Here is a 16,459-nt window from a genome sequence, read left to right on the forward strand (position 1 = left end):
CTCACAGTGAAAATTTTTTACAGTAACTGACACCTCGGTGCCTAATAATATGTTTAGACATCTGTCCTAATTGGATTTTTTTAAAATAATGCACCTGCTCCAACTTACATACAAATTCAACTTAAGAACAAACCTACAGTCTCTATCTCGTATGTAACCCCGGGGACTACCTGTATTCTTTAATAAAGTCCTGTGACCCGATGGCAAAATTTAAAAATATTGAATGCATTGTACTTTGTGGACTTTGCATACAGTCCTATTCAATTCAAGTAAATGACTGGTCTTCAAAAAAGCTCAACGCCCTAAAAATGTATGTACCTCAAAACAACATGGCAAATAATGTGACCATATGTTCAATATAGAAGTCAATACCTACAGTCTATGTTGAGGACACGTTGTGCAGTAATTTTCTTTTCAGGTAACATGGTCACCTCACAGGTAATAGATTTTCGATGGTCATCCTGAGTTGGGGTAAATGAGAACTTGGCTAGAGTATTCCATGTCCCACCTACATTACTCTTTTTCCATTGTATGGCAGGAGGTTTCCCAGGACAGTTTCCAGGTGGCACACACGTCAAGGTTGCACTTTGCCCTGCGATCAGCTGACTTGGCACTATGAGCTTAGGTTTTTCATTGAGGTCTTTCGGGGTTGTTGGATATAGAAAATAAAACAGAAAATAATTAAATAATTCATTAATTAAAAGAAAGTAAAAAAAAAACAGTACACAAGAATACATTTGTGCATGGTTTCCCTATTTATTTATATTTTATTCCTGTTTAATGTTATTTTACAATTGACAAAAAATCCATAAAAAGGAAAGCATGAGTCAAATAGGTTGTAATTTAATTGTGAATCCATTGTAGGAGAAATACATAAATTCGGTGAACATACCTGTTACCTGTAAAGTTACAGAAGAGTTTATATAGTCGACTTGTCTTACTGAAGGCTCCATAAATCTAAAAAAATAGGTTCCAAGATCTTCTTTCCTGGCGCTTGTTATGATTAAAGTGCAGTTGCCATTATTTGGATCTCCTATTATAAGGAAGTTTGTTTTTTTGCCAGTTTGTAATGGGTTGCTGGAGGCTGCAATAACCATTTTACTTGTGATCCAAAATCCTGTGGCATTTGTGAAAGTTCTTTTTTTGTTAGCAGTAAAAGTACATGGTATGGTGATGCACAGACCTTCCTGGACTGTGGCAGATTTTTGTACTTGTATAGTATTACCAGCAGAAGACTGACTCTTTACACCTGTAAAGATAACATCGGCACATTCAGGGCAAAAATGATTTCAAACAAATCCTCCAATTCAAACCACAAAAACTTTAAAGATTGGGGAAATTATGTCCTATATTGTGAGAAATATTGTGAGGGGTCCTTCAATTCCACCAATTCCACTTGTTTCACCAAAAAGCATGAATAATGAACTTGTGGTGTTTAAAGATGTTTACAAGGAGAGAGGATCAGTTTTAAGCTTTAAAGATATTTAATAAAGTGATGTTTCTTCTGATAATTCCAAATGCGAAACGCGTAGGTAGTTGGAATAATCTGCAGTATGCCATAATATTGGGAAAAATATGTATTTTTGGAAATGTATAGGCTGTGTTTTCATGAAATAGAACTAATAAAGCGTTTTTATGATATGTACCTAATATCATATTGCTGTATTGTTTGCAGACCACCCTAAATTATGCCCAATGCCTAATGCCCCAATAATGTATAATCAATGTACTTAAAATGCTAAGTCAATTGAAAATGGCCAGTTAACTATTTACAACTAACCATTATCCATTAACGACTAACCATTTAAATCCTTAGTTATCACCTTGAACCTTATGCATAGCTTTGATGTCTATTTACAAATTGTTTCACCCAAGAATTACCCAGATTTTTTCTAAAAATTTACACATTTTACTAGACTAATGCATGACCCATGGGAAAACATCAGGGCAAACATCTAATGAGCAAAACTTGAACATTTTTGGGCAAAAGTTTGTTAAATCTTGGCTAGAAAAATGTATAAATAGACACATTAGGGTTCAGTTATATTTTGCCCTTGCCCATGGCGGTTAGACTTACCTTTCCAAAGCAAAAGAAGGATGAATATCCAGAGAAGAAACCCCATCCTAAAAGCTTCATGAAGCTTCATCTTGACATGTCGTGTTGACATCGTGTGGATTTTATGATATCTGAGTATTGACAAAATTTTAACAAATAGTCCTAAAATCAATTTTCATTGCATTTAGCTATAATACTAACTTCAACATGTGGTGTTTCAGATGGGTTATCAACACATTACAATGGAACAGAAACCAGACACATTGGATCTGATTTATTAAAGCTCGCCAAGTTTGAAGAGACTATATTGGGAGAACCTGGGTGATTCAACAAACCTGGTTAGTTTGCAGATATTTTCAGTCCAGGACCAGATGCATTCCTGGTTTGCTGTATTACCCCATTTCTCACATGATAGTCTATCTTCTCCAGTCTTTGAGAGCTTTAATAAATCTGGTCTATTTGGTTTGATTTCCTAAAAGAAAGACACTGTTCTTTTACCAAAGCAAAAAAACCTTTATAGCTCAGAGAAAATGGTGAACAATTAAATTGCAAAAAATATGCTATCACATATTAGCTAAACTTTAATAAAGTTTCATATCACTTGCTAAGCTAAGTGAAATATTCTTTGCAAGGAGTTAATTCACTTGCTGTTTGCTCAGTCAATACTCTTTCATTAACCCCTAATATAACTGTGTGTATTGTATGGCAGTACCTGGCTTGGTATTGATGGAAGGTTGATATCCTGTATGGTAAATCCAACTGTGATACAGAATATCTGTGATCGTATATCTCGCCCTGTATCTGGCAAAGCCAGTATTACTTCATCATATCAGCTTCTCAACTATTTTTTGTAATTTCCTTTACAGGAAATAACATTGTTACATGATTATGAAAATGTTTCATCACATATTTACCAAAATGCAAACTAACTTTAATGTACCTGTTATGTATAATGCTGTTTCATTTGGATGAAAAAAATATGACTTGTGCCCATAGCATCAAATTGAAACACTTTTGGGACCACGCAGAATTAATTAACTGTCATATTTGATCTCCAACTTTATTAAGAGAAAAGCCCATCAACAACAGGCCTTAAAATTATTTTGAAAAGTCTCCACCCATGAATATAAGCATTGACCAGGAGCAGCTCTCGCAAATTGAGAGAACTCTTACTGGCCAATAAAAAATGAGTACTCCATTTCTTGGAACAAATGTAGCTCACCTGGCTTTTATTCTAAAGTTTCAAGTTTTCACGGGAGCAGGACAATAACAGAAAAATAGGTATTGGTCCATTTCAGACAATCACTCAGAAATGTGCTCAGTGATGAGAACTGTGGAAGGAGGATATCTGGAGCTGAAGACGCAAGCTCCTTCAGGGACAAGGACTGGTATACATGTTCTTTTATTGTACAATATTTTGATATCATTGTTGGGTATACTTTATTTATTATTATCGATTATTACCGATATCTCAACAACAATAGTATATTATTGATTGGATGGGACTCCTTGGCCTCTTGCAATTTATTTCCACAGTTAAGTATTTTTTATTATTAAACCTTACACCTATCTGTCTTTTCATGCTCCCCTATGGCGCACATTTGGCTTAGTGGCTAGAACGCTCACCTTTTCAGTGCTACGGCAAAAGTTTGAATTTAAACCAGATCATCTGTAAGTGGTTTGTATGTTCACCCTGTGTTTGTGCGGGATTTCTCCCCTATCCCCCCAAAAAATGCACTTATTGGCATCCCCCCAGAATTGGCCTTAGACTTGTGACTATGGTAGGGACATTAGATTTTAAGCCCCTTTAACCTCCTGGGCAGTTCATCTCTGTCCAGTTTTATACATTTAAAAGCTGTACATTTTTCATGAAAATTTATTTTACAGTATAATAGTATGAGTATAATAAAGTGTAAAACACAAAACCATGTCAAAATAATAATCTAAATAAATTTAACCTTCCTAGCGGTAACCCCGAGTGTGACTCGGGTAGAAAAAAGTTGCTGAAAGCGGTAACCCCTAGTAAACCTATGGGAAGGTTAGTAAATACAGTGCTTACCTTATCCACCACCATCCCGTGTTGTCCATCGCTGCATTCTCTGTCTTCTTTCTTCTTCCTCCAGCCGGCTTCTGCACCCGATGAGTCACTGGGGAGTTCCCGGTGACGTTGGTGCGTGTACGTTGCCGGTTGGGCAGGGCGGGAAATTCAAAATCTATTTGTATTGCATTCAATACAAAATAACTGTATTGAATGCAGTACATTGGATTAATATGTGTAAAATCAGTACATTGTTTTCAAGAACATTTATTTTACAGTAGATATAATAGTATGAGTATATTATGTAATTTTTTTTTAATTTAAAAATAAATAAAAAAATATATATTTTTTTAAATATATAGATTTTTTTTATTCAATTTATTGTTTTTACATGATTTTGTGTTTCAAGCTTTTTTATACTCATACTATTATATTATACTGTAAAATAAATTTTCATGAAAAATAATGTACCGCTTTTGGACATCACATAACACCGGAAATGAACTGCTAGGGAGGTTAATAAACTTTACTAGTTCATCTAAAGTTTTCAGTCACCAGCTCTTCTTTCTTCTAAGAGATAAAGTTTTATTTTTAGGTGAAAGATTACTCAATCCATTTTTTGACCATAAAGTTTATTTTATAAAGTATACAAATAATATACATGAAATAATAAAATTAATAGGTGTGTGTGGGGGGGCAAAGCCTCAGTAGACAGCAAGTTAACTCAAGGATTCAACAAACCCAGAGGGACCTCTGCAACAAAGAGAAGAATGTAAAAGAAGTGGGCCATTGAGAAGTTAGATGTGAGTGAGACTAAATATCATCTATGGCCTTTTGTTATTATCAGGGATCAACCAATATTTTTCAATCTTTCTTTTAGTTTTCAAAGACAATGTGAGCGGCATGAACGAACTCATGATTAGAGAACAACTGTATATAACTTTCTATAGCCATATTTAGAAGGATATGCAATAAGCCGGATTTATTAAAACTCTAAGACAGGAGAAGATAGACTATCATTATAGAGCCTCAGTGGTCCAGCAATACTAGAATGGTTCTGGTCCAGAATTGAAAACTTTTGTAAACTGAAACAAAATATTTAATCTAGTAAGAAGAAAACATAATAATTGTAATAGAAGCTCTCTATACTTTGCATTGTTAGAGAAACATTTATTCTGTAATTGGTATGTCTCTAGTTTGATGCTACTAAAAATCCATTCTACTGTTGCACATATTTTAACCTTGTTTTAAAAAGACACCATCATTACAAATACATCAAATTCAGCCTTTTCTTTCTTCAACATCCCTCTGGGTGTTTAGGATGCTTGATTTTGAATGAACCATAATAGAATGTAGATATTTAATGGAAATTACGTATATTCATTTTCTTATAATTTTGTCATAGATGTGAATACTCTGTCCATAAAGATCCTGCAAAACAAAATATTAATAATTATTTACCAATTATTTAATAATTATTATTAACTCGTACATCCAATGTTACATTATAAAAAGTAACAGGTGAATTACCTATTTGCATTTATATAGAAGAGGGTAACACCTTAATCAAGTTAATCCACTTTGTCAGTTGGGAAATGCCAGTAGGTGCTTGGAAAAAAGAGAGTGTGGGGGGGGGATATACCGAGTGTCCCATACCATCTATATTACTCCCTGAGCTAAGGATGTTGGCACAAAAGCCCTATGCATTTATTTCATAGATTGGTCTATCTTATTATTATATCCTCACAATAAAGCAGCACTCACCAACCTTTCGGACCTCACTAATTACTAAATTCATAATTTTAAATCCTGTGGACCATTAATCCTAATTTTTTTTAAAAGATAAATACATTTTTCTTCCAAATGTTCCTGGACAAGAACTGTGATTCTGATTCTGAAGTGAAGTATTACTATTGTTACTATTATCAATAGTTGCATTAGCCTTGGTATTACTAAAGAAATGCAAAATATTTGTTTGCTTTTTCTCACTCATTTTGGGTTTACTTCATTGGAATCTCAGACTAACTTATAGTTATCAAAGTCACACTATTTGATGCCAATAAATAAAACAGGTATAGAAAATACACAGTGAAAGTCATACTTACCTAAAAGAGCATCTGAGAAATAAACAAATAAACAATAAAAAAAAACAAATGAGAATCGGTATTTGCGGAGTGGGGTGACTGTTGTAATGGTGGAAACAATACTGAAGCGTGCAGCTCGGAAATGGTTGCCTTATACCAGTTTGTGAATTTAGTGCAATATATAGGAGAAAATTGCGATTCAGGATGTAAGAGTTTATTGGAAAATTATTTTTGTTTTATATTTAATAAAACATAAAAATTTCAAGTAATGTTCTAATTTTTCTGAGGACCACCAAAATTTTCCTACGGACCATTGGTTGGCGATCACTGCTATAAAGAGTCTTAAATGACAATGGGCACACGTGTCCAGGTTCGGTTCATGGGTTCTGCAAAAGTAATTTTTAAGTTCTCTAAACCCAACGGTCAAGCCAACCCTATGGCTAACAAGTCCTTAGTAAATACGATGACAGTTAACTTTGCAAAAAATACTCAATCCATGCAAGGACATTTTTACTTGCACGTGATTATCTGGCTGAAGTAGGCAGAGCATCATTATGTTTACTGGGCTTAGTGAACTATCTCTTGCAGCGTGAAAATTCTCTTGCTAGGTTTCCTTATAGTAATGTAACATAGCAGAGCACAAGCTGGATGATTGCAATTAGCATACCTGGTAAGTAGATTCAGTTCCTTGAGGTCTGCTTTCATGTGGCCTGTTTCCTGAAAAGTAGACCACACATCACATCGACATATTAGTCATTGTTATGAAATTGTATTTGGTAGTGCAATGTGTATGGGATTCAATGAAGCATGCCAACTAAAACTCTTTTATTTGTCTGCAAATTCTAGAAAGAAACGATGGGGTAATCTCCCAGATAGACCCCGGCACGATAAGCCCTAAAACTTGCCAATGAGAGCTCTTCTTTTTAAAAAATATTAAATAATAAAAAAAACAATTAAATATAAATATTAATGAATGAATATTATTTAAAATATTAAAAAGTGCATCATTTTTGGAATCTCAGTTAAATTTCTGTGTACAGAACTAAGCCACCACTTGAAGTTTAGTTGAACTCTCTGTATTTATTACTGTAAGGCCATAAGACTCCATGAAGTACTCACCCTCAAATTTCTGCAGGATCTTTTTTCTAGTGGGAAAATAACTCACACATAGGCTCATCTGTAGGTAAAATCTAGGGTTTTATTGAAAACTCAAAACAAAATATATATTTTTTTGGGTAGCGCGCGCGGAGGGGGGTGGGGGGGTAATTATCCTCCGACCAGTACCTCGACAAGCCCCTATTACTCATCTTTCTTTCTCTCAGGGGCTCCATGGAGAACCTCCACAGATGGATGTTCCCGACACCCATGCCCATCCAGAATATTTGCACATTATGTCAAAAACCTGAACCTTGGCAATTCTGTTTTAATTTCTCCTTTTGCTTTTTTTCTCCTGATAAATCTCATCTGGCCACGTGTGGAAGTGGTGCTTGCCAAGTGATCTGGACAGAAATTTTATATATAGTAAATCTTAATTTAAGATCACGATTTAGTGCCTTCTATAGCAAGGATAATGGGAAAGATAAACATGGCTTAGAGGTAACTACTAATGCAAGCTTGACTGATATATTCAGCAATATCATATTTACCTGTAAGTGCACGTTTCATTTGGCGCTTTACGTAGCAAAAGAGACCCAAACCCATTAGGAGAAGGATAATAAGGTTTCCTACAATAATCCCAACAACAAGTACACTTTTCATGGAAGAGCAAACTAGAAAAAGAAATACAAAATATATATTTTTATTCATGCATACTACAAACGTGCATAACTCTGATAAAACCCTATAGACATAATTGATCCAGAGGGCAAAAAAAATACTGTATTGTTCAATTTGCTCCAACAGGGAAAAAATGTATTCTGATCCAGTGAGATCATTGAATGTTCTCTGGATAAACAGTTTCTGTTGTGTGTACTTTAAATATTTAATACCCAGTATTACAATAGAGTTTTACAACTATGTTCTCTCATTCCCTCATTGAGACCTCTGTCAGGTTTTAAATCATTACCATGATGAAAAATATAAATTATGACTGCTGATGAGGTTTGTGGGTGCAAATAATTACCTTTATCACACCTTTTTGGGAAGTGGGGTTAAAACCTCCCTTCTTCAGAGTATGGAAAGCCGAAATTGGTCATGGAAAATGTAACTGCTACATAAAGCTTCTAGCTTATGTGTTTATTTCTTTTATTGGGGAATATGGAGAGTTGAAGTTCTTGGGAAGTTTGGTATTGGGGAATCTAGTAAAGCAGAGTCAGTAATCCAATCCATAGCATCTATGATGAACTGAATTAAATTGATTGAATCAGTATTGATTCCATTCTTGGAATATAAAGCTATAAAATTCAATACAAATAAACAGCAATGATACAAATTATAATCAAGAGTTACTGTATGAGAGATTTACACACACTATATTTACCTTGGTCAGTTTTATCTTTAGAGTCAGTCCCTAGAAAAAAAAAAGACAAATGGTGTAAGAAATTAAAGCCAGGGTGAATTTGGAGGGTCATAAAGCCTTTGTACTAACAACTTCTATTTCCATAATGTTACTTCCAGTTTCCAGTTGTGCAATGTATTTTAACATTACTACACAGTTCCATTGGAATTAGCGTTTGACTACACTCTCCAGGGCTCTCTGTAATTTACCAAACTTGGTCAGATAGCCTATGTAAGGATGCTTGTAACGGGAGGTGTGGCCGTGACTTATCTATGATGACATAGGGCAGTCGGGAAAGCAACTGCATGTCCATTAAAAGAAAAGGCATACCAATATGTAAGTCAAATAGTTGGAGGAAGGGACTGCATAAGAGCGGTATGAAGACCCAGGAGATCAATGCATATTTATGTGTGGCATGTGTAAAGTGATGTGTAATATGCCAAAACTTTATAAATGCTATGATAATAATAATATAATGGAGGATTTGCCTTCACCTGACTTCTTATCTAATTAATTTTGAGCCAACTCTGATAAGTTGTATAATTAAATTACAAGGTAGAGAACAAGGAGGTAAGAACAAGGTTTTGAAGCCCAGAATTTCATTGCAAATCATTCATTATGTATTTATACAAAGATTCATACATAATTACAGTGTACAATCAATATTAATCTGTTAACATTCACAGGAATGGGATAGCTTTACTTTACATAAATATACTGCCACCATACAGTCATTAGAAATCAAACTGTTGGACCAAAGAGACTGCATATAACCTGACGCGTTTCGCCAAATAGGCTTCTTCAGGGGTATGATTGTGTTTTTTTTTTTTTTTTTTTTTTTTTTGTGTAAAGGTAATGGCCCTGATTTATGAAAGCTCTCCAAGGCTGGAGAGAATACACTTTCAGAAGTGAAGCTGGGTGGTCCAGAAAACCTGGCATGGACTTTAAAAAATTATTTGCTATTTGCTAGCAAATTTTTGAATCCTGGACCAGATCCATTCCAGGTTTGCTGGACCACCCAGCTTCACTGATGAAAGTGTATTCTCTCCAGCCTAGGAGAGCTTTCATAAATCAGGGCCAATATATGAGCAGGAGAGTAAATACAGTGTAGTATGTACATATTAGTATTATCTCTGAACATTCCATGCGGTATATATAAGTATAACAATAGTAAACATAGTATATTTAAATTCAGTAAATTGCCGGCCATTGAGAAGAATGGTGTCACTTAAACTGACCCAAGAGGCACAAATTGCTTATTGCTCAAGGAACCCAAAGCAACCTCTGGAGGAATCCGGTTGAGAAATACCGACCTAAAACAAGTATGAAGAGGGTGCTTAGACTTTAGAGATCAGACTCCAAGGCCATTGTGTCACTTGGTAATATTATTATTACTATTTCACAGTATTTATATAGCACCAACATATTATGCAGCGCTGTACATTAAATGGGAGTTGCAAATGCCAGATAAATACAAACAATAACACAGGAGGGGGAGGGGACCCTGGCCAGAAAAGCTTACAATGTAACATGTGTGGGGAGCAGCACGCAACGGGAGGAGGATATGGATTGATGGGAAGTAGTTAGGGTTTTAGGAAACAGAAGAATAAAAGAAGTTTGTAAAGATGGGTTTTTGCAATCCAATAGGTAGTAAAGCAATGACCACATTTTCCGTCCTGCAATTCGAACCTTTGGGGCACAAATAAGCTGCAACAACTGGTAACGTAGGACAATCATTAACACACTTACATGAAGATGTTGTAGAATTGGGTAGAGAAGCTGAATGCAAATTGAAACTTACTTCTACCCTGCAAATGAAGAGGAATATGCCACTTTGGCAGTCATCTGATCTTTGCTCTCTTGAAAAACTAAGCTGGGCTCTACATCACTATAGGTCCACATGGTACAGTAGTGAAGTAAAAGTTGGCATCTGTAACTATAGAAGATGGCAGGGAAAACAGACACATCTGGAAGTTTAAGATGTCCTTGCCTCTCCAGTATGCCCTCTAAAACTATTATGTGACAAAGGCATGCCACTCTCTTTATGAGGGGCTGCCATTAAATGCAATGGGCGATATCCAGGGAGTTGTTGACATTAGAGGATGCTAAATCCAGGTGCCTTCAGTGTCAGCACTATTTATTCAACTCCTGCTGGTATTTAGGCATGTCAAAAGTATATTTCACCCCTCACACTCAGTGGAATCTCCCACCAGTCTGTAGTGAGAAACCACAGTGGGAGAAACCACAATGTGTAGCAGGGGAGCATGTATTCCATACACTCAGAAGTTCAATGGTCACGCAGCAAAAGGCACCATTTCAAGAAATGAGCCATCAAATATGAAAGTAGGGAATGTGTGCTTTTACATACAAAGTGACCCTGTACTGATAAATTCATTTTAAATTGACCATGTTACAAACTTTGCACGTGGTTCATTTATTTTTAACTTCCATCCTTCAACTTACCTTCTAATTTCAATGTGATATTTTCACTGGTAGAGGTCAGACCATCAGCAAAAGTCACTACACAGCGTAGAATCTCCAGACTGTCTTTCACGTTTGGAACAAATGTGAGGTTTGAGTGGTAGGTTCTGATCCCGTCTCCAATAAATACGCTATATTGGAGTATGGTTTTCCCAGTAGTTGTCCCTTGCCAGGTGATCTTTGGAGTTTTACCGCTGCATCTACCAGGGCTTGTACAAGTCAGCGTCTCGCTCTGACCAGGAACCAGAGCCTTTGTTGGGGAAATTTCTGGAGTGTCTTTTAAATCTGCATAATGTAAGATAAAAATGAAATATTAGGTGTTTACTTTTGTAAACTTTATCACTTCAGTTTCTTTCGGTTTCTAGTTAATTAGAAAAGATTAAAGTTCTTTTTCTTTTGGTAAACCCATTAGAAAAGCCTTTCTCCACCTTTTTAACATGGGGGAACCCTTGAAATAATTTTCAGGTCTCAGGGAACCCCTTCTAAATAAATTGTCCAGTGATCAATATATATGTTTAGTGGTGTTACATTGCTAGACATTGGGAATAACGTCATCCTTACTTATAGTAAAAGAGATCCCTGCCATTCACATTATTGATCTGAGAGTTTTAAACTGCTCATCACTCAAGGAACCCCTAACAACCTCTTTAGGAACCTTAGGATTTCACATTGTTATACGATCTTTAAAGATTCCTAATGGTATGCCAAACATATAAATTCATCTCTTACATATATTTTACCATTCAACCATTATTTAGACACCAAGTGGTATTACCGTTGTTCCCCCAGAACTCCTTCCTTGCCCCTTGCTTGGCTTCACTATGTTAGCACCAGTGCTCATGCCGCCCCTTACTGAGGTGCTTGGCACTGTGAATTAGTCTTCAATATATTTTTCACAAAATGTAGTAACCAAAACACTTTGTAAACCTAATAAATGCACTAAAAAAATAGAAAGGGACCATTTTGGACTTTGCTGGGTGTGGGACATTGGTTTTCCTGGATGTGGGCCAACATTAGGCTTTCTGGTGTTAAATTTACCCTGTAGAAATGGGGGATTAAATATTCAAAAAATCAATAAACATTTAGAAAAAAGTTAAAAATATACCTACAATTCTACCTGGTTTTTATTCACACACGGGGCCTGATTTATTAAAGCTCTCTAAGACTGGTGAAGATAGACTATATTGGGAGACCCTGGGTGACTCAGCAGACCTGGAATAGATTGAAAACATGTACCAACTAATAGCAAAAGATTTTTGAAGAAATCTATTTCAGGCTTGTTGGATCACCCAGGTCTCCCCATGACAGTCTATCCACATCGATCTTCCCAGAAGGTCTGTGATATCTGCCTTGCTTAAGTCCACAGAAGTCAGGTTGTTAGGCAGGTATATTTTTTACTTATCTCTTTAAAAATATTAAAAATCCAAATTTTTGTATTTTTTGTCACCCATAAAGAGTATAAAAAACTTGCTTTGACTGAAAAGCTTTTTCTTTATTGGAGTCATCCCCCACATTTTCCTCAATCCTTTGGGATGAACAACATCCAGCATTATTGAGGACATCTTGTAAATGAAGGGTGCCATGGACCGGCCCATTGTATACCCTAACAATTAACTTCCAAGCAATGATTACCTTGTTAACCAAATTGATAAACATTGGTTTATCTTGAACGAGTTTGGTGGATTTGAAAATCTGAAACAAATTAAAGCCCAGCAGATCACCCATCAGTTGAATGTTTCCATGAATAGATATATTATTTGACTCAAATGGGTATTGAAGGTTTCATTTTCATAACAAATATTTTTTAATTTATTAATTTATTTACATATGTTAACTTCTTTTTACTAGCTTTTTATATTAGCTTTAACCTATAACAAGAAGTGTCTAATGGCAGGACCACCAAGTATTAATTTAAAGAATGCAGATATAGTAATAAATGATATTAATGTTAATGATCATATTAAATAATATTTATTGTGTTTACAAAAATAAATATCACATTATTTCTATTCATATTTTACTCACCAATCACTGTCACTTTGGTGTTGGCTTCTAAAAAAGGATATTTTATTTCTTCTAGTACAAATGTGTAATAATCGTCATCATTAAATTCGGCATCTGAAATTCTTAGAGAGCAATCTTTTTTCCACACTTCTCCAGTGAGAAAAAATCGTGGATATTCATTTTGGGGATCGTCAGCGCCATTCTTCCTAGCCACAATGTTCCTTTGATTGACGTTGCCTTTTAGCCATATTCCCGCAGCATCCCTCGATAAAGTATAAAATGGAGGAATTTGAAAAGAACACGGAATGTGAACACATAAGTTATGCTGCACTGTTACACTTCTTGGAACATTTATTGTAAATCCTGGTAGGTTAGGTGGTTTTGGCTGAAACTGTGAGTTGCTGCCTGTAAAACACAATAATAATTAATGTGATGAGGTCTATTTGGAGCTCTAGTTCACCTTAAATTTATTAAGGGTTATTGTCAAAGAAAGATAGCTCACATGTTGGCTTCTACTACTGTAAACATCAAAGATCAGAACTTGTCATGCTAATTCCCCTTCGACCTATAGTAACTGTTGCTGGCTTTCCAAAATTTAACAAATGTGTCACTCTCTTTTGATGTAAAAAAGGCAAATATTAGGCAATCCAGTCATTAGAGTATAACATCTTGTCCTTGTAAGATGAGTAGGGTGGACTTCCATGGATTCCACCATAATTCGTATAACATTCCTAAGAGAGCACATTGTGCCAAGTTCTGAGAATGAATGTAGTTCTGACCATAGAAGCTTATCCAACCATGTATCTATACCCAGATGTGTGCGCATTCACACCTCCTCCACCTCCAGCACTGACATTAAAGTCATGCGTAGCTTCAGTGCTGAAAGGTCTTCTAGCTGTACTTCCGTGGCATGTAGTTGACCTTTATGATTGATACGGCTTTAGTCTAACCTACTCTTGGTGTACCCTGGCTTGCTGATTATATATTAATTTCTAATCTCAGCTTGGAAATTTTTTCTGTCCATCTCTCCAAACCTCTAGTGCATTTGGGCACAGTCTTCAGTCCACTAAAACTGTCCTGTTTAGGCCTCTAAATTTTTCATTACGAATGGACCATTAGTCTATATTCCTACTATCTTACAAGTTAAGGCGGAACAAATTTTTAAAATGGAAACGATTGTAGCAGTGCTTTGTAATTCCAAATAAAAAGGAGACTCTCCACACAATTACCTTCCCTAGAAGACAAGAACTCTTTGTATAGACATGTGAAGAGGTGAACATGGCAACCAATTGCCAGGCTCAAGCTTTGCAAAATAGACAAGAAATTAATAATTAACTATAAGCTTCAGAAAATCAGGATCATGGGGCTCCAAGAGAGCTTAGATTGTTCACCAATCCCCTTCCCATATCTGCTCCTTGCTCACCTTTGTAGATCATGCTCATAATCACAATTGTTGTCACATAACGTTGCCAGAGAAAACCAAATCTGGTCAAGAACATCTTCTTGTGAAGTGTGGTTGATGGATTTACTTTCAAAGGAATGTGAACTAAACAAAAACAAAATGTTAACTACAACATCAAGCTAAAAAAGTAAATAATACCTCCTATCTTTGAGGTGCCAGATAGGATTATTTGCTAGGTATATTTGCTGAATATACTTACCGCTCCGTGCCATGTCCCAAGCTCTGGTCCTCCTATGTACACAATTAGGCAAGTCTACTGTTGAATGCAAATAAATCTAATTGCTGTTGTTGTCTGTTGGACATGGAACCAGAACTAGACCTAGCATACCGCTCAGTGGTGCACAGCTGTTTGTTTGCACAGGAGGAGCTAGGGCCGCAGTCTCTATTTATCTACTGAGGATTGTCTACACTCTTTGACCATCTCCTGTACAATGTATGCAGTTTCTGACCATCTTCTGCAGAATGTCTGCAGTCTCATGCTATCTCCTGTTGAATGTCTGCTGTCTCTGACATTATCCTTTACTACGAATTTACTCTGACATGACATATCCTACAGAACTTCAAGAGCCTCTAGCCATCTCCTGTACTATGTCTGTAGTCTATGATTATCTCCTGTAGTATGTCTGCATTCTCTGTCCATCTCCTGTAGTATGTCTGGAGTCTCTGGCCATCTCTTGCAGATCGTATACAGTCTCCACCTATCTCCTGTAGTCGATCTACGGTCTCTGATAGCTTTCTGTGGCACTACACTCACAAATTTTAGTTGCAGCCCTTGCTAATCCTAGGGGCAATGCTTAATTTACCTAAACAAAGTAAGTGGACTGCCACTTTGTGTAGTTTTTGGAATAAATTCTGTTCGAGTTGAACGCTTTATGTTTCATTTATGACTTTAAGGTTATTTCACTATATTTATATAAACAAATATTGCCCTGCAATGTCACAGTACACAATTATGTGGAAGTCTTAAAAAGGAGCTCTGGGATTTTATCTAACTTGCACAACATCCTCATATTTCTCCAACAGACTAAAGAGTTTTATCATATTACTTCGTCTGTTAAATTCATAGAAAATATGATGTATCACCATTAATTCCACTAAGACTTCTGTATTTCCTCTTTTGGAGTTGTCTCACATCTCTGAAAGTTGAGCCGTTTCAATTTCTGAGCAAACAATTCTTTCAATTTACGAATGAATTTATGGTTGTTCACTTAGAAAAATGAATATTAACTATTATAATACAGCTAATTCACCAAACATTCACTGGTAGAGAATCTTCTAGGTCAATTTACTTGATGAATACAATGCCAGAAAATTCCGTATTGACTGCTTTATAAATATACCTCTTAGTTTAGGGAATTAGTTGAAGTTCTGCTTCACATTTTTACATTTCCTTGCCCGCTTTTACGCTTTTACATTTCCTTGCCCTTTATTGAGTATTCTTTAAATTTTTACTAAATTCACCACGCTAAGTACACATCCTACACCCTTTAGTGAATGAACCCCTTTTATATGTCCTTTTGTAAAGAAGTGTTAGAAAAGTTTAGTTTTTAGATTGAAATGGGGCTATAATGAAAAAAAGTTAACAAGAACTGGAGAAAGCAGTAGTACTAACCTCCAAACCAAAAGTCTAAAATAATTCCAGCCATAAAGCTAAAACACTCAAAAATATACATTTATTTACATGTTTTCCTACCAAAATTTGGGGGAATTTTTATAGACATCTTTTTGTAAACCACCCGGCCTTGGAACTATCCAATTTGATAGCTGGATGAATATAGAAACCCTTTCAACTCTACAGTGAAATAATACGGTGGCATCCATAAGTGAAGGGACTTTA

At 35.7% G+C, this 16,459-nt stretch overlaps 1 protein-coding gene across 1 annotated transcript in view; it reads right to left on the reverse strand.

Moving 5' to 3' along the window:
• LOC140341213 (B-cell receptor CD22-like) overlaps positions 1–16,459 on the reverse strand; it is a 46,689-nt gene that overhangs the window by 29,194 nt on the left and 1,036 nt on the right. Inside the window, exons 2-12 of the mRNA XM_072426779.1 lie at positions 14,584–14,706; positions 13,182–13,565; positions 11,139–11,441; positions 8,658–8,687; positions 7,825–7,947; positions 6,846–6,895; positions 5,478–5,525; positions 2,769–2,857; positions 2,078–2,187; positions 893–1,249; positions 377–640 (exon numbers count right to left, since the gene is read on the reverse strand). Coding sequence (XP_072282880.1) covers positions 377–640; positions 893–1,249; positions 2,078–2,187; positions 2,769–2,857; positions 5,478–5,525; positions 6,846–6,895; positions 7,825–7,947; positions 8,658–8,687; positions 11,139–11,441; positions 13,182–13,565; positions 14,584–14,659 — 1,834 coding nt within the window. The 5' untranslated portion in view covers positions 14,660–14,706. The remainder of the gene's footprint in view (positions 1–376; positions 641–892; positions 1,250–2,077; positions 2,188–2,768; positions 2,858–5,477; positions 5,526–6,845; positions 6,896–7,824; positions 7,948–8,657; positions 8,688–11,138; positions 11,442–13,181; positions 13,566–14,583; positions 14,707–16,459) is intronic.

The sequence above is a fragment of the Pyxicephalus adspersus genome, chromosome 11 (genome assembly GCF_032062135.1).
Source record: "Pyxicephalus adspersus chromosome 11, UCB_Pads_2.0, whole genome shotgun sequence".
Lineage (NCBI taxonomy): Eukaryota > Metazoa > Chordata > Amphibia > Anura > Pyxicephalidae > Pyxicephalus > Pyxicephalus adspersus.